General features: G+C 45.6%; 2 protein-coding genes across 5 annotated transcripts in view; one reads left to right on the top strand and one right to left on the bottom strand.

The window, feature by feature from the left end:
- Nucleotides 1-403: 403 nt before the first annotated feature.
- On the top strand, nt 404-4,275 carry lamp5 (lysosomal associated membrane protein family member 5). The gene is made up of 6 exons (XM_057016752.1): nt 404-889; nt 1,199-1,377; nt 1,827-1,958; nt 2,141-2,237; nt 2,534-2,722; nt 3,306-4,275. The coding sequence occupies exons 1-6, from the start codon at nt 829-831 to the stop codon at nt 3,479-3,481; spliced, it is 834 nt and encodes a 277-aa protein (XP_056872732.1). The 5' UTR covers nt 404-828; the 3' UTR covers nt 3,482-4,275.
- A 2,017-nt stretch (nt 4,276-6,292) lies between these two features.
- The window catches only part of pak5 (p21 protein (Cdc42/Rac)-activated kinase 5), a 36,938-nt gene continuing 19,949 nt past the window's right edge, over nt 6,293-23,281 (bottom strand). For 3 of the 4 annotated variants that reach the window (XM_057016746.1, XM_057016747.1, XM_057016748.1), the window contains 9 exons: nt 14,682-15,521; nt 12,000-12,209; nt 11,728-11,869; nt 11,478-11,632; nt 10,897-11,030; nt 9,493-9,619; nt 9,028-9,153; nt 8,805-8,939; nt 6,293-8,430 (listed from right to left, as the gene is read on the bottom strand). In XM_057016746.1, the coding sequence (XP_056872726.1) occupies nt 8,275-8,430; nt 8,805-8,939; nt 9,028-9,153; nt 9,493-9,619; nt 10,897-11,030; nt 11,478-11,632; nt 11,728-11,869; nt 12,000-12,209; nt 14,682-15,521 (2,025 nt within the window). In that variant the 3' untranslated portion in view covers nt 6,293-8,274. Of the gene's footprint in view, nt 8,431-8,804; nt 8,940-9,027; nt 9,154-9,492; nt 9,620-10,896; nt 11,031-11,477; nt 11,633-11,727; nt 11,870-11,999; nt 12,210-14,681; nt 15,522-22,749; nt 22,996-23,281 lie in introns of those variants that run through there. The other variant, XM_057016749.1, reaches the window with a different exon arrangement.

Below are 23,281 nucleotides of genomic sequence, written 5' to 3'. Positions count from 1 at the left end.
CATGTATAGCGCACCAAATTCTACAAAAATAAAACCTATCTATAGAAATCAGCAATAGTGTCTGTGTGAAAATTACATTTTTACATTACTGTTTCCGCTTATTAAGCAAAGATTTAAAAAAAAAAAAAAAAGCTATTCGCGCTGCTCTGGTCAGCGGTGAGGTAAAATGCTTTTGTTGGTGGGTAAAAATTGGATTTGGTATTTAAAGAGACCAATTATCCAGCAAACTGCCTCTAGTATCAACGAAATGTATGTTGCAACTTATAAATGTTTACAATGATAATGGTTCACATTGAAGAGATTTTAGCTCTCTGCGTGCAGCTGAGCCGCATGCTCGCAGAAGAGGAGCTCCTGAGTGAGGGAGGGGGTCGTGGGAGGAGGGGGTGCCGGGGTGTCCAGCGAGACCTGCATCATTTCAGCCCAGTTTAATGTTTCTGCCGGGGACGCGGAGTCTGCAGCCCTCCGCGGGTAACAGATCATCTTTAAAATAAAAAGATAGTCTGCTCTTGAGGTTCCCTTTCATTTCTCTCTGGAGAATCACTAAATCGGCTGACTCAGTCTTCGAGCCGGAGGTGAACAGATCCGTCCAGAACCGGCTGCACCGATCAGCGGATCTCACGTCCAACCTGGAGGCTTTTTGTGCAGCATTCACGATGATCTGAGCGTGACTCCTGGGCGCTGAGGAAAGGCGTCCCTCCTTTCTCTCTCTCCCTCTCTCTCTCTTTCCCTTCTTTACCACCGCTTCTCTGTGCCCCTCTTTCGCTTCGCGGGTTCGGGCTGCCCAGTCACTTTGCCACCCTATCTGGACAACTGGGGACGCTGGGAGCAATGGGACGGCTTGGTTTTGGCAACACGGAGAGCGTCCGACTTTTGCCGCTTGCCGTGTTTGGTAAGTGCGCCTTTGTGCGTCGTGACTATACTCGCTGCGGTGAGTGTGAGCCAATTTGCGTGAGTGCGCAACTTCTGCCGTGTGTGGTCGTGACAGCGCGTCCTTTAACCGTGTGGGCTGTAATTTTAGCCAAGATGGGGACAAAAGTGGTTCCAGAGATGATCTGGACACCTTCTGGTTGCAGCGCGCGTCGTTGTTCCGCCGATACAGCAGATCCCTTTTATAATGTATCTGAACTCCGTTTTTGCTGATTCTGCATATTTCATTGAGATCCTTAAGCGTCTCTTTCCCACTCTGATCTGCGGTCAGGTGTTCTGGCGTTGTCCCTGGTGCTGGCGGAGCAGGAGGGCGAGAACCTGTCCGGACTGTCCAACAACCCGGACAAAGCCATCTTCGCGGTGCGGGAGAACGGCACCACATGTCTGATGGTGGAGTTCGCCGTGAGATTCCTCGTACCATATGACGTGCTTGCTCTCAATGGGATAGATGTAAGGAATCCCCTGACAGACATGCAGATACTTGCAGGAAATGCAGTTTTGGCAAACGTGCCTGATACGCACACAGAAAGAATTAGCGGGGTTTAAATGCTTTCGGGGCGGGGGCATTTAAACGTGGATCAAAGTGAAATATCCCCTCTTTTTAAAATTAGGAAGGAACATTTAAGCCTGAAATAGACGCACTGATTTGACACCGCATTATCTTAGAGTGCGAGGTCATTTTTTACGCATAAAAACCTCGCAATACACTCATTCCACATGTTTTACCATATGAGACTACATTTTTAAAATAGCTGTTAGTTTATTTCAATTACTGCGTCTATGACACAAACAATCCCATCTGTTTTAAAAAAAACGATTTAAAACCTCCTCCGTTAAAGTGGTGTCAAAATAATAGACATTTCGTTATCCCGTCCCTTATTTTTTAAATTTTTTTACAGCTTATCACAGAACAGGCGTCATTTACGCTGCCTCGGAGTGCAGAAATTGAAGGCAAATGCGACAGCAGCGAGTCAGAGATCCACATCACCTGGAAGAATAAAGCCTACAGTCTGCGCATCTTCTTCTCTAAGGTAGCCGAACGCACCGGGGAAATCTACGTCATAAATAAACCAGAGTCACAATTTTTCCCCTCACTGAACAGATGACACCAACATTTTTCTGACATTTCCACAGTGGAATTTGTTGCAGGCCCGTTTGACCTCCCCGCAGTGGGAGAGTTCCAGTGACGCCTCTCTGTGGGTCTGTGTTGCAGGAGTTTCCTGACAAAGGCACCGAGGTGTGGAAGATTAGCAAGGTCCAGTTCATCTACGACACCTCGGAGACGTCTCATTTCATCAACGCATACAACCGTGAGTGCCCCGCCGAGCCCGTGTACAGTAGATGGGCAGCCATTTATTTTTCAGAGAATTATTTTAACATTATGATTACATGGTGAAAATAATGAGAAATCCGAGGCGTGCCCTGCACCCAACCCTCACCAGTCTCATTTTCACACACACGACCTTTTACAGTTGTGTAGACCATTCAAAATGTCCCCATAGAACTGGTTAAAAATCCCCAATCAACATGTGATGTCCGGCCAGATGTATGTACAGACACACAAATAAACCTCCATGTTCCTTCATGACTCATCCCGTTTCTCCAGCTGGGAAGCACACAGCCACCACCCACCGCCTGTCAGCCCTCGTGACCCCTGCTGGGCACTCGTTCGTGTGCCAAGCGCAGCAGACCTTTACCCTCATTTCCAGTGACCACCAGAAGGGCATCACCATGTCCATGTACGACGTCCAGATCCAGCCCTTCGACATCGCCTCTGACTTTGTGTTCAGTGAACGTAAGAATCTCATTGCTAAGGGGGTTTGCTGCGGTTTTCTAATCACTTGACCCGAATAAAAATCACAGCTCCTGTCTCGTCTTTACACCTGACAGTTGTTACTGCGGCTTGAGAATATATGTGGCTGCAGAGATGTATATGGGGACGTGCAAAGACACAGAGAAAAAGACGGTTATTAGGAGTTTATGGGCGCAGTTATCTTCACCGTCCATGCGGCTTTTATAGACCTACTCCCTGCACCTGTCCATCCTCTGAAGCCAATCACCTTGGCAGAATCATTTACTCTGAGCCGCTGTAAACGGGGCTGCACTATGCTTCACTGCACTTCCTCTATAGGGTACATTATAGCACCATTCACAGGGAGAAAAAACAACTTTTAACCACATACTGTGAAGCATATTGTTGTTACTGTAGATGAGCTCCATCGCTCAAACACGTGATAAACATGTGCATGTTAAGCATAAAAAGTGATAGATGAATCAGTGAATTGGTTCAAGAGTTGACCGAGCTGCTGCATTCTAAACAGATGATGTCACTCTCTCCCCTGATTATGCTGACTCTTCATTTCTGCCTCCTTACACAGCCTACAAGTGTATCACTGATCAGCGGGAGCGCCTGGAAGAGACCCTCCCGCTCATCCTGGGCTTCATTCTAGCCCTCATCATTGTAATCACACTGACCGTCTATCACTTTCACCTAAAAATGACAGCGAGCCAGCCCCAGCTCCCCAGAGACCGCTCCATGTACAAGAACATGTAAGTCTGCAGGACGGCGGCTCCTTACGATATCCTGACTAAAGACTGGCTTCATGGATGTCCGTGGCCCACAGAGGAAAAGGGCCAAACCACAGACTGAATCCCTGATTATGTGCAGCCTAAATCAGTTGGAACCTCTGGAAGTTAATGAGACAGCAGTGATGAAAGGAAAACTTACTGAAATCTAAAAGAGCTGACTGCTGATTTAACCTCTAAAGGAGCCATATGTAAGATACTTCAGTCTTTTTCAGGTCGCCCAATGTTGGAAATCTCGGAAGCACAAAGCATCAGAATTTGGGCACCTGCAATGACGCAATTATCTTACACGTTTCACTTTTAGTGGCCTACATTAGACATGCATTCCAGTAGTTCCAGTCTGAAAGATTTGCTTCGATTTCTGGAAAACAATCTGGGGAATATTTCTTTCTGTCGGATCGCCTATAGATTGTCCAATTGTTGCAGACTTCTCTGTGGTTCTGCTGCCGAACTCTTTAAACTGGTTGCTGTTTCTGCATCTGCTTGTTTTTGATCCCCACTTTATTTCAGCCATAGTGTCTCACGGTGGTCTGTGCAGTGTCAACTACTCAATGGAACCCCAAAAAAAGAAAACAAAATGTATGTCAATCTGTGATACATTGTGAAGAATTTAGGAATGTCACGCCAAGACGACTCATGCAAATTGCTTATTCAATGAAAAAAAACTCAAAAAATGATTATTTTCTAAATCAAAGTCTATGCATAAAACTCTGCCAATGCAATTTTGTGCTCTGTTCACTGAAATAAAATCACCTGGAGTCATCTCTTCTGAGGTTTGGCTTATTTCAATTACATAAATCCTACTGTGACTGGATTAGAGATGACTGGTAAAACACAAATTTACTCTGCAGATACTTGGAGGCATTGATTTTGAGTCAGAGTCTTCGAAGGAAAAGCAATATGAGCAGGTCTGACTGAAAAGAAATAGAGCGCCAGCGTCGACAGTGTGGACGGCATACATCATCCGTAGACATGGCGCATCAGTCTGGGTTGGTCCTCTTTTACTCTCTGTTGAAAATGAACCCGGACAAATATTCTGGCGTGGAAAGTCAAGTCAAGACACGAGATAGGCGCTTTAGATTAGGAATCTGCTTCACTGCAGTTGCCACAGATAAGAACAGACGAATGGATCTACTCCCAACAAACACAGATTCAAGTTCACTCTATCAGAGCTGTGCAGCCTGAGAGCCTAAAAACATCCCCACATGTAAGAGCAACAACGTTTTCCAAACCTTAAAATTCATTGCAAATCTGTGGATGCTGCTTCAAATAAAGGTGATACTGATGACGACTTCAGTGCTTTAAGTATAATTTAATTCATATATTTCATTGTTTTATTGATATAACATGATAGAATTCACTTTTTTGAAAAGATTGTGGCACATTAGACCCCCTCAACATCAAGATGTTCTTCAAATTGTTTCTAATAGAAGTTGGTGCGTCTTTCCAAACAATGTAAGGCAAGAGAACAAAGCAAAAATAAAACTACAGCCAAACCCAACAAATCAATCAGGCACATTTTCTAATCATCTGAAAGATGTTTGAGCAAACTATAAAGAGTGCAGCACAGAGGAATCGAGAGGAAGGAATCAAACCTCTCCCTCTCCTTCTCCCTCTCCCTCTCCTTCTCCTTCTCCTGCTCCTTCCCTGCTCCCTCTCCTTCTCCCTCTCCTGCTCCTTCTCCCTCTCCTGCTCCTGCTCCTTCTCCTTCTCCCTCTCCTTCTCCCTCTCCTGCTCCTTCCCTGCTCCTTCTCCTTCTCCCTCTCCCTTTACCCAGCCGGCCATCAGCAGGAGGGTCCCCTGACATGAGCCTGGTCCTGCTCAAGGTTTCTTCCTGTTAAAGGGGAGTTTTTCCTTGCCACTGTTGCTTGTCTGGGGTCAGGCCCTCGGATTCTGGAAAGTGCCTTGAAACTATTTTGATTGTAAAAGGCACTATATAAATAAAGATTGATTTGATTTGAAAGCGAAAATACAAAAAGGTTGGGATATCTGAGAGAAGGTTCTTATCTCCATCCCAAAAGAAGCAAAGAAGAGCAAGACTTAAGCATATTCAAGCAATCTCAGAAGCTCCTTCACTCACGAAAATCCAGAATATAGTTGAATTGTATTGCAATTGACAAAGAATAGTGGGATTAAAACACACTCCATTATTTCATTTTAAAAGAAGACAAAAAATACAAAACAAAAAAGAATTTATAGGAGACAATCAGAAAACACAAGACAACACTGAGGAACTGATTCAGGTTGGAATGCACATCTGTCTACAAACACGTCAGAATGAAATACCTGTGCAGAGGCTGCAGCAAACCCAAACATCCACAGACGAGGATGGATCAGTTCAAATAAAGGACGCTGGTTTTCTTCTTACTTTGTTGGTGAAATTTTCAAGGATCCGCGGATTCGGTTTGGTGTCGAGCGTGTCCGTCAGTCCGATCATCTCTGGCCTCATGAAGAACCGAAAGGAATATCCAGGAATAATCCCGCAGCAAACAAGCACCAAGCAAATATTCCAGCCTTGAATTCCAAACATTCACACCGGGAGTTACCTGTTCGGGCACGCGGACTTTAAGTTGACTTCTCCAGTTTATTAAGGTTTTTTTTCACACTCCGTTATAAAACTCCCGTTCTATATTATTCACCAATATATGTTCAAATGTGTAGTTTATTTCACTTCCATCTCTAAAACCGGCGTGTTCGTAACGGAAATGAGACACAGGTGTACAAGCAGGATGTTACGTAATCCAGGTAAGTAGGACATACATGACTATAAACGCTCAGATAGAAACTCATATTTTATTCCTGTTCCTTTCACAATAAATGTTTTCATCTCACTTGCTGATATCTTTATATATGATATAACCTGTTGATGGTCAAAAACCCACCTGAAAGATCCACAGAAAATATAAAGAAGTTAGAAGAAACAGTAAAAATCTACTGGATTGGCTCTCGTTTGTCTGGTGTTGATGTACAAGCACAGATTCATTCAAGCTGCAACTCCAATGACATGTAGTAGCAATTTCCTTTAGAAAATACAGATGTGTTGCCCCGTTAAATAATAACTCTTGAGACTGTAGCCTCGGCCCAGCGGCATCACTGCTTGTGCTTTTATTTACTGGGCCCCCGGCAAGAAGAATCTTCCTCCGAGTGAGATGCACCATTCTCTGTCTGAGCTGAATCAATACTCTATTATAGTGTTTCAGAGGGAAATGGCTGAGAGGAGAGAAGACCAAATAACCTCATATATTATGGTGAAAGGGATGCAGGGACACGACTCCATGCTCCTCTGCACGGAGGTGAAGTTTGGGTGGAATTAGATGGAAATGAGAACGGAAGACTCCCCGAAAAATCAGGAAAAAAGTGGAGTGATGAAGGGAAAAATCCATGCAACATAACTCAATGATTTTATGGATGTTTGTTTTTTTAATTAAAACCAACTTCACCGATAATAAACGTGCATTATCACTGTACAGGCCAACACAAGCGTTATTCAGGACACACACACAGCATTTTGTCACACACTCACCAACAACACACACACACACACACACACACACACACACACACACACGGATTCATATTTACAGATCACAGTGGATGATGGGTAAGAACAATGCAGTGAGAAGGATTACGGTGTCCCTCCATCTGACTGGAGATGACAATGGCGGCAAAGCACCAGTGACAGGAAATGTGTGTGTGTGTGTCTGTCTGTGTGTGTGTGTGTGAGGTGGGATAAGGGGTGAGAGGACGACAGAAAAGGTGTGCAAAATACAAACACTTCTATATCAGTAGCTCCAAACAGAAAAGAAACTGGTATCCATGGAAGAAATTCTGTCTTTTTTTTTTTTTAAACACTCAAACTGTGCTACATTTAAATGCATTATAGTATCATAAATACAGGGTTGTGTGTTCTCATAAACAGCATTGGAGTATTGCTCGGGTGATGCCACTGCCAATGCACTTGTAGACATGTGAATGAAAAGAAACACAAAAGGCCACACTACCAAAAAATAAACCTTCCGGTCCAATAAATAAATAAATACTTTAAAATGTCATACAAAATTCTGACATTACCCTTTTTTTCCAACATTTAATGGAAGTTCTCTCTAGAAATGCAAGATAATAAATATATTTAGCATTTTTAGTAACAGTTATGATGGGTTTATTTGGGATATCTCTTGTATCTTTAAGCAAAAACTGGACTATAAACAGTAGGAAAGATCTCTTCAGAAACGCTAGTCAATACTGCTCATATCACAATGGTTACGACACGATAAAATACTGCAAATTATCAAAACTGTACAAGTTTTCTCTAAAATACATTTTAGCTGTGAGAAGGGAGACACAGGTAAGCTGGGCTCTGTCAGTCAGGGCCCCGTCTGTTTCCGCCACTCTCACCAGGAGGCGCCACGGTCCCCCCGAACCTGTCTGCAGCCCCTCTGCAGCTCTTGCTGATGGCTATTGGAGTTCAACATGGAGTTGGAGATGGTAGAGAGCGGCTCAGCCCCCCTACTGGAAGTCCCTATTGCACAGTGGACTCCTCTGCTCCGGCTAATTTCTCCATGTATTTAATTTTCTCTGTTTTGAACATGTTTTCCTTCGATACTCATGTAACTAATCTACTTCACGGTTACAGGTGAGATTTGGGGGCCCGCCGCCGAGTAGCAGGGTGCTTTGGCTGGGTGAGGGCAGTGTCACCCCGGCGGCGTGTGTATTTTTGTGTGTTTACAGTGGAAACGAGGACAGAAGTCTGGGCCAACAGGTTCAACGGTGGCGATAGTGTCTCATGAGGGGGACGATACAGGAGGGCGGTCCAGACATCTTGAGGAACGGGTGCTGGAGGAGATCCTGGGCGGTGGCTCTCTGTGAGGGTTCCCGCACAAGCATCCGGTCCAGGAAAGATCGCAAGACAGAGGAGACCTGAGGAGTGGAACAAGGTTGAATCAGGTTTACAAGCAGAGACAGGTGATTTAAAGAGAGAAACACAGAGTGCATTGTTCTGAAATTAGCATGTTAGCATTGTAACTAGGATGTTGGCTAAATGACAGCAGTGTTTTGCCAGTGATGCACAAAGAGGCTGACAGGGCTGGCTGTCTGTAAGCCAAACTGGGTTGAGCGGCAGTGACACAAGCTCTGCTTGACTGATTTAGAGACAGAAGAAAGAAGTCACTAAAAAAACCTCATTTCTAAGAACGCCGCAAGTGGAATTACTTTAAGTTGTGTGAATGAGAAAACGGTCACGATTTTAACTTATTTACAAATATTTTGTATTTAGAATCAACTTCAGGTTTTACCTTGTGAGACTCTTTTAACCTGGGGGGCAGGTTGTCTCGTATCCGCCTCATGGCCTGTAAAGGGGGCTCATTAAAGTAAGGGGGCTCTCCATCCACCATCTCGATCACCATGATGCCCAGAGACCAGATATCCACCTGGAAGCAAACAGAGGTGACTCCAGACAGCTGCAGGGCAACGGAAAAGCAGCAGATTTTTAAAAATACCCCTCACTGTATCCCTCACCTCTGTGCCGTATGGTAGCCTGGAAATAACCTCCGGAGCCATCCAGTAGGGTGTGCCCACAAGGGATTTCCTCTTGGGCACCTCTTTGGAAACTTGGGCACAAAAGCCAAAGTCTGACAGCTTTATCTGCAAATGCAGAACAGATTTTGTCTCCATCACAACAGAGCTGCTTCAGAAACACCGTTTGGGGTCAAAGATGCAGTGAACCATCCTGATGAAGAACTCTTATAGAAGACACTAATCTCCTGTATTAGAGGCTCATTTTCCTTTAATTAATCTTATATTCTCAGCTTGTTAGGAGGCATTAGGCTAGATTTAATTACTATGGAACAAATGGTAATTGATGCCAATGACTCTGGCGAAGGCTGTTGACAAGTGGACTTGGGAAAAAGGTTAGCAAGTGTGTGTTTGTGTGCGAGTGTGAGTGAATGTTTGTGTGTGTGAAAAAACCCCACATGGACTTACCCTGCCATCACTAGTCAGGAGAATGGAGTCGCTCTTTATGTCCCTGTGTATGACGCCCTGCATATGCAGGTAGGACAGAGCCTTGAGCACCGACAAACACACAGTGGCGATCTGCTCCTCGTTCATCCTGTCAGAACAAACGCAGCAACAAGCACGCTTAAAAGCAGAGAGACGACTGGTTTATACATTTATTTTCTCCCAGTACCATTCAGACGTTCCATGGTATCAAAGAACCAGACAATCCGAGAGAAAAGATGCAAAAATAAGGGCATTTTCATTTGAGTGTTAATATGGTTTCCGATGCTACAGTCTGCTTTATTGCTCTGCAGTTTAGATGGAGGCGAACCTCCCCGTTAGCCTGCAGCAGCTGCAGCTTTGATGCCCAGTGCAGGCGGTCCCATATGGAGCGATGGGGTAATGCAGCGCATCCGACTGAGCTCGCACAGGAATTCACGGCTCTGCTGAACATTAACATCGAGGCCCAGCTGCTCATCCGAGGTCGCGTGTGCACGTACGGTACATGCGCATAAATAAGGTCTCGCTGACATGCAGGCATGCATATGCGATGCCTGCGCATTAAAAGTATGCTAATGAAGGCATTTCCCTACAACTGACTGCTGGATGCACAGAACGTGGCTGGAGGTAACAAATTTGCAAACTGATAAACCTGAGGCACACACACACACACACACACACACACACACACACACACACCACACACACACACACACACACACACACACACACATCCTCATTAATAGTGGCAGCACATTTGCCTTCATTTACAATCTCAGAGACAAATAGAAATAAACAGGTATGCATACACAATTCACCTTTTATTGCCTTTTTCTTTCTCCCACCCCTCCATCTCTCTCTCACACACACTCACAGGCATGAACACATGTGCACGTAGAACTGGTGAAAAAAAACCTGCTTCAAACAACATATGCTGGGTCCCAGTGACGCTGAGCAAGTCATAAGTGTGGCTGAGATGTTGGACCGAAATGGGACTACAGAAAGTGCTGCTTCCGATGCACCTGTCAGCATGTTTAAAAGCATTTATGCACACACAGAAACTCTCCCTGTTACACACACTGAACCCAGAAACACTCAAACATCTGTGAGGAAAACTGCTTAAAATACTTCATGGATACAGCGGCACTCAGCCTCACCAAAGCGTGTTATTAGAATCCGACACTATGCGCTGCTAATGCTGACACTCCGCGCAAATGACTGTAATTAAACACCAACTGCAAAGTAAGTCTGAAACAATGTGGCGAGAGCTTCCACATGTGATGCACAAGTGAGGCGATTGGGAAAAGTTGGAGAGGAATAAGCTTTGAAGTTTACTACATTTGCTATCAATTTTTCCAATAAAAAGAACAGCAAATGCTCCTTTGTTACCTGGTGTGGGTCACAATGTCTGTGAGAGCCCCCCCCTCCAGGAACTCCATGACAACCCACAGCTCGTCTCCCACCAGGTAGCTGTTGTACATGTCGACCACATTTTCATGATGGTAGTCCCTCATGATCACCACCTGAAGGACAAACACACAGAGGAGGACATGAAGAGGTTTGTTTTCTAATTGAGGTGCCGGTATTAGAAAAGCAGAAACTTTTAACAAGAGATTCTCATGTGAAATTATTTAGTAGCTTAGCTCATCTTACACTAACATGTTCTGGGGATAAAGCTTAAAGGGGTTACATTCCGAAATTAATAGGATTACATGGAGAAAATTAGCTCTTGACTCAACACCCACGTCAGTGTTCATTTAGCCACAGTAAATATGCAGAGATGTGCAGTATTTCCTTCGATCCTACGCACAGACACGATTCCCTCTCCGTTTTCTATTAATTAACAGGCCTATCCTCACAAATCTTTCATTTAAAGCACAGTTTTATTTTCTGTTTAAGCATGGAGTCCTTTTCCCCTTCGCTCTGGCTGTTTCCAGGTGCAATTATTCCGTTTCTGTGTTCCTCTGCACCTCGTTGAAGAGCAGCTCCCTTCTCTGCTGCTTCCTCAGGTCCATTTTCTTCACGGCCACCTGTTTGCCGCTATGTTTCTCGCTGGCGATGCACACGATCCCCGTGGAGCCTTCACCGATTTTGATGAAACTGTCCAGGTATTCCCGGGGGTCCCCTGCAGATAGATCCAGAGGGGGCTCAGCTTTGAAGGAACGCTACAAACATGACATAAAGTTTATGATAAATAATAATGAAGTAATGATTCCTTACCTGGGTTGACCACCAGCTGAAGTGCAGCTCTGAACTGCTCGTGAGAGACTCTAGAAGGCTGAGTGTCAGAGCTGGACCCCCAGGATGGAGGTGGGTAGGCCCCCGGAGGGATGTAAGGTGATGAAGGCTGCGAGTAGGCCCCCTGGGATCAAGACACATGTACAGGACCTTTACTGTCCTTTGGGAACATGGTACTTATTTCTGATTAAAGGCGTCATAAATCCTGACAGGATGTTAATGAACTATCATGAGGGTAAACCAGCATACTGTACCTGGGGGGTGTAAGGTGGACTGGGCTGGGACGGGAGGTGGTGGTAGGGCGAAGGTTTGTAATGATGAAACATAGGAGGGTAGGGCAGATGTAACGGGGGGTAGCCGGGGGGCTTGGCGTGGCTCTGAGGTTGCCTGAGAGGTGCTCGCGGGTAGGTGTCGCCGCCCGTGACCTGGGGGCTGCCGTCGCGCAACGTACGCTCGTAATCAGCCTGGGGAGGGCAACAAGATGACGGTTGGAAACCGCAGGAAAGAAAATGCTGACACGAACAAAGCTGGTCGATGTGTCACCACTTCCTCCCAACACACGGGAACGAAGCCAAACGATACCGACAGAAAGTTTTCATCCCAATTAATGTTGTGTGAAACAACCTTCCCAACATTTCTTTTTCCATTTTACATCTTACTGCAGGCAATGTTGCACCAGTGTGTGTGTGTGTGTGTGTGTGTGTGTGTGTGTGTGTGTGTGTGTGTGTTAAGGGGGTTAACGCTAATGCTCATTACTGTGAGTGAGAAGTACAAACACATCTGAGTCATAACAGCTCTGATGCGCAAACCTTAAAGAATGTGCAGTAAAAGAAACAAATATATTGATTTCTGCCTTTCTCAGTTTATGAAGGTGGAATCTGTTCTGCTGTAACAAATGGGCACAGATGATCCTCACTGGAGACTCTACTAGATGCCAAGTAGAGCATCAAACAGGAATTTGCATCATTCATCAGCCACGTTAGGACCAGCAGAGGAATGAAATGAAATGACTTTGGCCACGCCTCTCTGGAAATGGCCTAAATCAACAGCATTCTTTTCCTGCTCTCCTCTGTATCTTTTGTTCTAAGAGATCATTAATTTAAAAAAAAAACAGCTCCTCTTTGTTGTTTCAGACTCCATCTTACCTTCTCTCTGTATTCACTCAAAGTGACACAGACTCAGACAAACGTGCGCGCACACACACATGCGCACACTCACAGATAGACAAGGCACAAGGAGTCTGATAGGATGGTGTATAATAATACGGTGTGGACTGTTTTAATCAATCACTCTCCGGCAGGTGGGGGGGGGGGGGGTGCTGCCGGGACAGCCCAGCCCCGAGCCCCCCTATCGTTGGCCGGCACCGCTGGCTGGCTGTCAGCCAAGGGTCTCCTGATCCATGTTGGTTAAACGCGCATTAATCTGAGTTTGGCAGGGTAATCAACAACCTAACTCAACTGTGAAATTGAATTCCGCGGTGGAACATCGTTCGGCCAGTTTTATGCTAAGGCTGCAGAAAGGGAAAGTGCCGCAACATCAATTTGTCACCGAGAGCTGCCGCACTCGGCCCGAAACACACGCGGAGGGGAGGGGGGGTGGGGGGGCGTGTTTACAACACGGCGTGCCCGCGTATCCGTGTGGCCGAGTGTGTGCGTGCCGGATCTGCGGTTACATTCCCAGCAGCTTCTAACAACAGAAAGAAGGATTTACTTCCGCGGTATGAGTGGGCTGAATGAGTAAAAAAGAAGAATAGATGGAGAGTGAGCGAGGCGAGTCTGTTGCAAGGTCCATGAGGCAGGAAGAATAGTTTCTCTTCAGCTTTCCTTCGTTTTTTTCTGCGAGAGCTGCCGCACTACTTCTAAGCATCAGGGAAAAAGAAACCAAACACACACAGGACATGATAAACACTTAGCATTCCAACACAGACTGCCTGTTTCACAAATGCTTTAGAACTCTCTTTGCAGGAGAGACATATGTAAAATGACCTTCTGCATCAGTCCAACCCTGCTGCTCTTGCACTCCCGGCGTTGTTTTTTTCTCGGGGTGGCTATTTACTGACGCGTGCAGGTTAAATGGTTTTTCATCAAGGCACCCTGGGATCTACATCAGCAAACCCACATCTCCTCTCAACTTCTAGACTCACGATGTGTGAAGGAGGCACTGAGCTGTGCCACACACCTCTATAATGGACTTACTAGTGCACAGAAAGCCTCACAGAATAGCGTAGGATCAACTGAGACGATGGGTTGACTGCTCTTTCCCTCATCTCTGCTGTTTTTGGTCAACTATTTCTGTTTGAAGCTGCAGCTTGCAGAAGACTTAGTGAATACATCTGACAGATGGGTAAAATACAGCGTCACTAATGCACGAAAGCTGTGTTTCTCCTGCTTCTCCACTCACTCATCCGAATATTCAAATGCAGCACTCAAAGCTGAGCTCGGACCAAAGTAAACAGTGGATTTAAACCCGATTCAGTCCTCCAAACAGTCTGGTTGGGATCATCTGGTAATCTTAAAGTTTGATGTTCAGGATTTTAAAAAGGGGAGGGTTACAGCAAACACGAACAGATGACGCTGGCACATTTTCCAGCCTGATAACCTGACGTTGGCTCAAGTGCTAACCACTGTTGACAAACCCTCAGCCACCTGCACGCTGAATGCCTGTTTTCATCCCTTCATCCACAACCATCCTTCCGCTTTATGCCTATTGTGCATTATTATAACTTTTCATGGCACATTGACATATCTGGTTCTAAGGTACAGAAATATGCTATATATTATGTTTCATTATGGGCATAGTGTTTGCCTGATGTGGTCAATGTTGGTGCAACTTGTATCATAGAAGAATATGATTTAAATATGATTTATACATTATTAAAAATGCATCAGGATCACCGGAGCCACCACTGGGCTTTAGGATTTCAGGCAATGACCCACCTTGGCTATGGTCTGGGAGTTAGCGAGGCTCTCTGAGAGGCGAGGGTAGGTGTAGGAGCTGTATGGGTGGGCTTGTGGAGGGTGCTTGAAAGCTCCACTGGCTGCATAGGGAATGTGTGGCTCCTGCAACCCAGAGCCCGAGCGGGAGCGCTGCCTTATTGCCGGCGTGGGGCTCGTCTGCGTCACGTACGAACTCTTGGGTCGTTTTTCGTACTCGTCCCGAAGGCCACCATAGCTCCACTCGCTGTCTGGATAGTTGATCTGCTCGCTGTGTAGGGAAGCACGAGATGGAGTTCCTACCGAAGTGTCCCTGTAATCCTGACTGGAAGAGCCGCCCACAGACGCCCGATAGTACCCACTGGAGCCGACCCCACTCCCCACCGTGGACGCGACCTCGTCCGCTGAGCGCACTTTGCTCTCCAGGTATGTGTGATAGTCGGGGGGCAGCTTGCCATAGTCTAGTTTCTGAGGCATGGCGTCTGGGTAGAAAGGGCTGCGGATGGGATACGAGTGACCGTTCTGCTTGCTGAATCGATAGTGTCTTCCAATCGCCCAGTCTCCATCTATGGAGAGCCCCGGCCTGCTGTGATCCAGAGAGAAGTCCCTGCTGGAGGTGTCCAGGTCACACGAGTAGCGCGAGTAGTAATGACTGAAGCCGTTCTCCTCTGGGACGTTGGGGTGTCCACTGCCAGGGGGTTTGGAGCCGACTCCTGCCTGATGGGGGCCGGGCGGACTTTCCTTACGCAGAGAATTGGAGCGGGTCACCGAGATGTTGTCAAACTCCTCCAGAAGGCCATTGATGGATGCATCTTTGGGTGGCCGGTTCCCTCGAACGATAGTCTATAAAAGAGCAGAGACATTCGGTTTAACTGACTCTGGTCTGCAGAAACACAGTTTGACAGAGATACTGGAAGAAAATTCCGTTGAAGCAGAATAATTCCAACAAAAGATGGAATGAGGTGTTGACAGAAATACAGGACCTCTAACTCGGGTGAAACACCTTCAAATGTCGACACCATACTGCCCCAAAGGTATTCAAATACAGGATGGAGCAAAATCATTGCACCACGGTTTTAAGATACTGTGACTGTGCTTGTTTGTGGTTGTGAGCACAGATATTAGCTCTTTTCTGTGAAAAGAGAAATGGTGACTTGGGTGAGAATCCGCAGCAGGTGCAGACCCGCATTACAGTCTACAGAAACTCCTACATGCACCAAAGAGAGCTGCAGCGATGCAGGAGCGTTACTGAGCCAGATTCAGCGCTATATTAGTGTAGAGGCGTGTAGTTAATGAGATATAAATCACATAGGTAAACCGCCCACATGAAAGGGTTTTATTTCTGACTTGTCTGAAATAAAAGTATTGGTCTTCCCCTACAACAGTTTTTTTTAACCCAGGCTACAATATGCATGAAGAGATGTTATTTAAAAAAAACCTGTAGCTAATCGTTGCCCTATTTCCCCCCACAGATTAGCTTCATTTTCAGCAGGCTGATCAGGATCCATTAATAGGCCCGATGTCGGGTTTAGCACTCTTGAGGTGCATCTGCACACTGCCATGCAAAAGAGAATTAAAAAGAGGGAGAAGCTAACTGGCTAAATACACATGCTCACATCTGCTTCAAAGCGAGTGTAGCTCAAACATCAGGGGTGCCGCTGATCCCCTCCCACCTTGTGTTAAGCCCTTTACACGGATGTGTCGTGACTCACTGGGAAATCGTGCCGCGGCAGCCCTCGCTGGGCTCCTCTCGGTGCACGAGCCCAGGCTTTTTTTCTGGGGTGCACTGGCAGGATCACCACCGCCAATCTGTGACGGCCCCAGATGTGTACCTTTTTTTAATAAAATAAATAAAAATCAACATCTGCACCCTCTCCCAGACAGGAAAAGCTGCCTCAGAACAGCAGAATCGCGTTGCTAGGGGCAATTTGGACTCTTACATAACCAAATAAAACGGCTAAATTTTGTTTCTGTAGCAGCTGTGTTTCAGATTCAAGAGCTCTGAATAACAAATCCAGGATTTGCTCTCCACCAAAGTCCCTGTCATGCATATAAATGCAGGGATGCTTTAGATTATGATAAAACTGACAGAATTGTTACCTATTACGACAAAACTCAAACCCAAAACCCAGTTTATGCTTTTATTTGAGCGGTAAAGGACCTGGAATTGTTACTGTGGCTAAAATTAATCAAGCATTAAAACCAGACCCATCGCGCTCGTACTCGTTAGTATTTTCCAACTCTGATGGTGACAACTATGTCACATCAGCAAATTCTCGCTGTCTCTGAGCTGTCACACGTGTCCATCTTGAGGGGTTTTTTTTGTCCCATGTCATTTGTGCTGAGGTAGAGTCTCAGAAAAGCCTGGATAAGAACAATTCTGCTGACGCAGGGATGCACGCAGACGCCTTCACCTCGCCACGACACCTCGCCGTCACTGCTCACACACCTTCGTCCTCCCCTCGCCCTGATCCGGGCGACTCTAACAGCGGATTGGCTATATTTCTGTTCCTTTTCAACTCTGATGTCATTTTGCAGAGATAAACAATGCAGAAGAACAGGAATATGTGCAACGATCAATTATTTTGTGATTTCAGTCCCTGCAGGACATGTGTGCCCCCCAACTCTGCCTGCATTGCCAGAGCACATGTGAACGCATTCCAAGGTCTCTCCTGCTAACTGCAAAAGAGGCTTGAAGGAAGGTTTTTCTTCATTCCAGTCATGCTAATATATACGTTTAATTCCCATTTCACGGGAGCTTTTCAATTACTCAGGCGGTTCTCGTTACACCTCAGTCCTCACGTCTTTGGCTCAGCACTACGATGCTTGGTGCTGTGACCTGGAACCTGAGGTGAAATGGCCAGTAAAGCATCTGCAGAACAGATGCTTTTAAGCCTATTTTTAAGATAAATCCTGCTTTGGACAGATGCTGCATTGCACTGGCTTGAATGCACATTGATCCTTGTTGTGGTTGTTCTGAGAACTGTGGCAACGACGGTTCAAACCAGTGCAACATTTCCTGAGTTATTCACTTACGTGAAAATTAAAAGTCCCATCCTGTCACGCTGCATCGGTGTCGGTGAGTTAGAGCTAATTTAATTGGCATACAACAGCGGGGAGTGTCCGTTGTACAATAAAACATCTTTAAACTCGCTTGGTTCATAATCAATACTATGTCACGGAGTGTGGATGGCGCCGAGAGAGAGAGCGAGAGAGAGAGTGGGTGAGGAGGGAGGCCAAAGGGAGCAGGACACAAGGTTAATTGTGTGCCAAATCACTGTCAAATGGTCGACATCAAGGCCGAAAATCTTTTCAATAATTCGAATTAAGGGGCTGATACTGGCTTCCGTGCCTCTTTCCCACTGTCCACTTCCCTCCCTTCCGTTGTCCTTACAGCTCTAAGAGCTCTGCGCACTGGCCGGCTTCAGCAGCCGCTGTGACAGCGGCCATATTTCACCGGCGTGCAGCGTTGGCCTGTCCTTTAGTGATAAGCTGTAATAGATCTACTCTCTCCAGCCTGTTCAAGGTAAGCACAGGAATGAGGAGGAAAAGAGAGGAGAGGAGAGGAGAGGAGAGGAGAGGAGAGGAGAGGAGAGGAGAGGAGAGAGGAGAGGAGAGAATGATGCAAAAGAAGCTACAGAAAAGCAGAAGAAGAAACAGGCACAGCTGAAAGGAAAGGAGAGGGTGGAGAAGTAGTGACGAGGGAGGCTGGGAGGGACACGGTGTCGTAGACGGGGAGCCATGAAAAATGAGGCTCATTGGGAGATAAGGAGGGGATTAACCTTGCTGGTAATGAAGTGAGGGTGTGATCGGAGGATGGAGGGAGGAAGAGAAGGAGAGATAATTAATGAGCTTGCCCTTCCTGTGACTCCTGGCTGGAACCCTGGATTGGAGGCTGCGTTCAGTTGGCCAGGTCCTGGGACAACTGGGAGGAAGAGGTCAATGGATGGATTCACTGTCCAGGTGGAATTGCAGCATTTTGTGACTTGCAGATTTCTTTGCAGCCTTTCAGCTCTCTGACGGTAGTCTGCATCAGTGGCTGGTAAATTCTCTACTATGCAGACTTTTTTTCCACAACTTGAGAAAAATTTGAGGAGTTATTTATGTAAATGATGCCTGAAGAAGCGGCAGAGGAAGTTCTGCAGCCCAAGACCGCAATAGGAGGTTTTAGTGTCACTACGGTTTTGGGGACCGTCATTTTATATAAACGAAGAGAGCTGAGCAGATATCAAAGCAACAAATTGGGATTTTTTCCCCCTGAAACCTGAAACCTGAAACCTAACACACCTCCACACACTGCAGAGCATCACCTACTCAACACCCCCACTCACCACTCTGTCCTGCAGAGCTTATACATGATTTAGTACAGAATGGATCTCCATCTATTGGGCCTCTGCATCATTCCCTCTCTTTTCTGTTCTTATCCACACACACACACACACACACACACACACACACCAAATGTCAGCACATGTCTGCAGCTACAGTCGCTTTCATCAATAGATTTCTTGCATCCGTGTGATGAGATTAGATCCCAAAGCCCAAAAGCAGTTTACTTTCACTGGAGCAAATATAACATGTTGATAAATGAATGATCATGAATTCTCCAAATGAATTCAGACATTTGTCACTATTGTTATTTCGCAACAGCCCTTGGACAAGACAAGGTAATTTTGGAGCAAATATAACAAGAATTTAAATGATTCAGCGCAATAGTAGGGGTTCTTATCCTCTTGCGCCATCTGCTGGACAGAATTAGTCCAGTTGAACTGCCAATTTTAGAGATGTAATCACGTTTGATGTGTGCGCGTGCGTGTTTAGCTACTTAACTTTTTCAGTGAAATAGTGTAGAAAATAATTAAAAAAAGTGACATTGTTCTTACTAATTATTCTCTTGTAACGAAGTCCTCATAATAATGCAAATGTTAGAAGACAAAAATTAAATCACACATCTTGAAGATTAATGTGGCAGCAACTATTTTTTCTTTAGTTTTTGTTTTTAATCATACATTGTGGCTATATAAGAACCCATGTGTTATATTGGAGTGGCATCTTTTCTGCCCTCTGATGGTTGAACTTTGTATTTCACCATTAAACCGTCAAATTTCATTACCAGTGAAAATGATGTGAAAGTTAATTTCCCTGATTATAAGACAAAGCACAGCAAGGCTCTTCATAATAAAAGTTAAGACCCCTTCGGGCAGATATCTTGGATCACAGTTTTTAATTAGAACAACTAATCCTGACCTCAAAACCCTGCTGAGAATGACCCCAGATCAGTACACGGGCTGACAGGCAACCCACCTGTAATCCTCAGTGGCGGATTACAAGGAAATGTCTCGGTGATTTCTTGACATGTTATTAGCAGAACTACTGATGAGATCTAAGCAAATATGAACAGGATTATTCCAGAATCCAGGATTATGCCAACAGCGTTGCCATGATTAATGGGCTGTGAGCTGACCTGTTTCCTTAGGCCATTCTGCTGCCTGTTAGTTACAGGAATAACCATCATCTCAACATGTCGAGGAGAGAAGAGGGCGGCTAAGCCAGTAGTTAATTTTAACAGCTTAATTATGAAAATAACAAAATAAATATCTTCCCATGAAATATTACCCATCCAAAAATAGAAGATTCAAGATGGAGAGGAAGAGAATGGTAGATGTTGTTTTACGGGTTTGGATGTAATCACAGATTTCTCAAGGGGAGACCCCCTAAGCCCGCCTCCCTGGTGGTGTTTAATGGGATAAATCTGTGCGTGTCCAAGTATAGCATCTACTAATGTAACAAGCTCTGTGTGCTTATGTGCTAAAGGCAGACTGTGGCGCCCCTCACACAAGCCGGTGGGTATTTATGGCCACGCTTTTGGCCCCCACAGATCCTGAAACCAGTGTGACCCAATCACCTTTGACCTCTGGTGGATAGAGCTTCAGCTCCAGGACCTGTGAGTCACACAGGGGGGCTGCATGAAGGGAGGGACGATTCCCAGTAAAATGGATTAGTGGTGGAAGCATAATAAAAAGCAAACATACACTCCGACCAAATCCCCGACCTTAAGCATATTAGTGCGGTAAGGCCTGGATGCCCTTCTTTCCTGCCTTGCCTCTGACTGCTGGCAGATTTAGGTTCATTCAGAAACATCAAGAAGCTGCATGAATATCTGGAAAACATGATGACTATAAGATGACAAGAAAATTGAGCAGGCCGCTTCACTGTTGCATCTGAGTGAAAACCGTCAACATTGTTTTCAAGACAGACATGAAGAAGAGTCATTGATCTAAAGGAGGTGGAGATAAGAGTCTGACAGCAAAAAGAAGGATAAGAGACATCTCTCAGTTATCTCCTTGGCAACTCAGACAGATAAACTGACAGCTCTGTGGTAGAGATTAATTACACTAGGGAGCTCATTAATCTGAGCTCTGTCAGCCCGTTAAAGGCCCTTATATCACATTAGCTGTTTCTTCCACTACACATCAGGTTACTCCCCTGTTTTATTTGTCAAAATGAAAAAAGGTGAGGAATGTGAATCCACATTGTTAATATGTGCTGTTCATTGCCAAACCTTAGAAAATCACTTTAAAGCATTGTTGACACAGAATTTGCTGTGAATGCAGACCATCTCTGATTATGTCAACGTTAGCCACCACAACACTGATATTTTTGGTCATTTTGGTATTCCCATGGTCACATTTTAACAGCAGCTGAACTCAACAACCTTCTCACAGCGTAAATGGAATAACACCAACCTGGATGCTGTAATCTGCAATATGGCCGCACGGGGGCACTACAGGACCAGTTGCAAATGTGAGGGAACTCCGTTCTACAGTTGTGAAGTAACTATAGAATAATTGCCCAAAAATGGATTTATACTCAGGAAAATTGAGAAAGAATTCAAGTGGATAAATTTTTGAATGCCTGCACCTACCACCACTCCAGAAAGGCACATTGTAAAAGTGCAATTTATAATGTACGACACAGCAGTCATTTGAAACCTTTTCCCCCTGCAACAATCGTTCCTTGTTTAAAATGCACAACCCAAATGTCCTTGCAAACAGCCCACATTCAGACACTGAAGGATGGTTGTTAGTCAAGTGGCTTTGAGCTGCCCTGGCAAAGTCCAGTTTGTGCCGCTGAAAGCCAAATTTACCCCCGCTGACCGAGCCCCTAAAACCTCAGAGAGAGGCGGTTCTCAAGTACGTGTAAGGACAAAGGCTGAGGAAAGAAGGAGAAGAAGACGTGTCTAAATCAATGCCATCTACTTCAGCTGAGACCTGAAAGACAGATGTCGTTAGGGAGGGCGCTCAACAACAGTCAGGGGGTGTTTAACGTTTGAAATCTAATGCATGAAAGTGCCCCAGGTTTGTTTAGGCCCAGAATGGACGCATGCATGAGCATCTGACAGTTGGGAGCACAATTCAATTTGGACAAGAACAAATGTTGTTTGTATGTTTGCTCCAGGATCTTGCCCCAGTGTAACCATTCAATTATTATCCAAACTGCTGTCATTGAAACAACAGGCTCTTTCCTTTTACATTTTCAAGATAAAAATATTTATTGGCCACAAGAACTTGTACATGCAGTCACGTGCAGGTGCCAGGAAAAGAAATGGTCCCCGTAATAACTTATAAAAACACGTGTTTGTATTTCTGCCCTGGCGGTGGGGGGTAAAACAGTTTCCATGTAGCAAAGCTGCAAAAATAACCTCACCATGTGGTGTTTGGAGCACAAATCTGGCCCCTCTCTGACAGCACCCTGCCCTCTAAACAGCCATAATTCATGGTGGGGCAGTGATTTACAGCAAAATCCTCGATCCTGTAACCGGACCTGCAGCATTTGCTTTGGGCACGATCACCTTTTGGTCGGCTTTTTTAATGTTTTTTCCCCTATCTGCTACCAATATGAGCAAAGACCTGTTGCACAAAGCTGCGCGCCCAACATAGCAGCACGTCTCTTGGCTGATGAGGAGCAGAAACAGCCAAACATCCCACCTGTAACTGTTCATGAATCTTCTGTGCCCGGGGCTCAAACATCACCATCTCCCACCGTTCTTCGCCTCTAGCAAATGCCTCACCTGCCCTCTGATCCCTGGTAGTCCCTCTGTCCTCCTGGCCACCCCGGTGTCGATCTTTTGCTCCATTTGTCCCCCAGCCATAACAAATCCCTCTGCAGCTCTGAACAGCGTGGACTGACTGGAGGTCTGGCAGCAAACAGCTCCGGGACGCTCAGTGATCGAGTTTCCTGCTCCGTCATCAGCCAGCCAAAGAGCTGGACGGGGTAGATGGGAGTCTGTACGCCGCTATCACTAACCCAGTGACATTTACAGTGAGTTGGACCAGTTGCCCCCCTGTGTGTCCTGCCCATTATCACGTGCTCTTTACAGGAAAGCTTTGTCTTGCTGCCAGTCACATTCTGGGACTCTCTGATCTTAAAGTCCAACTATCAGCGCCACAGTGATGGTACCAAAACCGCTCTGTGCATAACTAGCATCTTTAAAACAAAGGTGCACACTAACAAATGCCACTGATAATAGTCTTTATAAAGATGGTAGATTTTGTAACCCAACTCCCCGTTTGACTGTGATGTAAGGGTGAGATATTTTCAGA

Source organism: Takifugu flavidus, chromosome 19 (assembly GCF_003711565.1).
Source record: "Takifugu flavidus isolate HTHZ2018 chromosome 19, ASM371156v2, whole genome shotgun sequence".
NCBI classification, from domain to species: Eukaryota; Metazoa; Chordata; class Actinopteri; order Tetraodontiformes; family Tetraodontidae; genus Takifugu; species Takifugu flavidus.
Note: the sequence above shows the minus strand (reverse complement) of the source record. Positions and strands in the feature narration are given on the sequence as shown.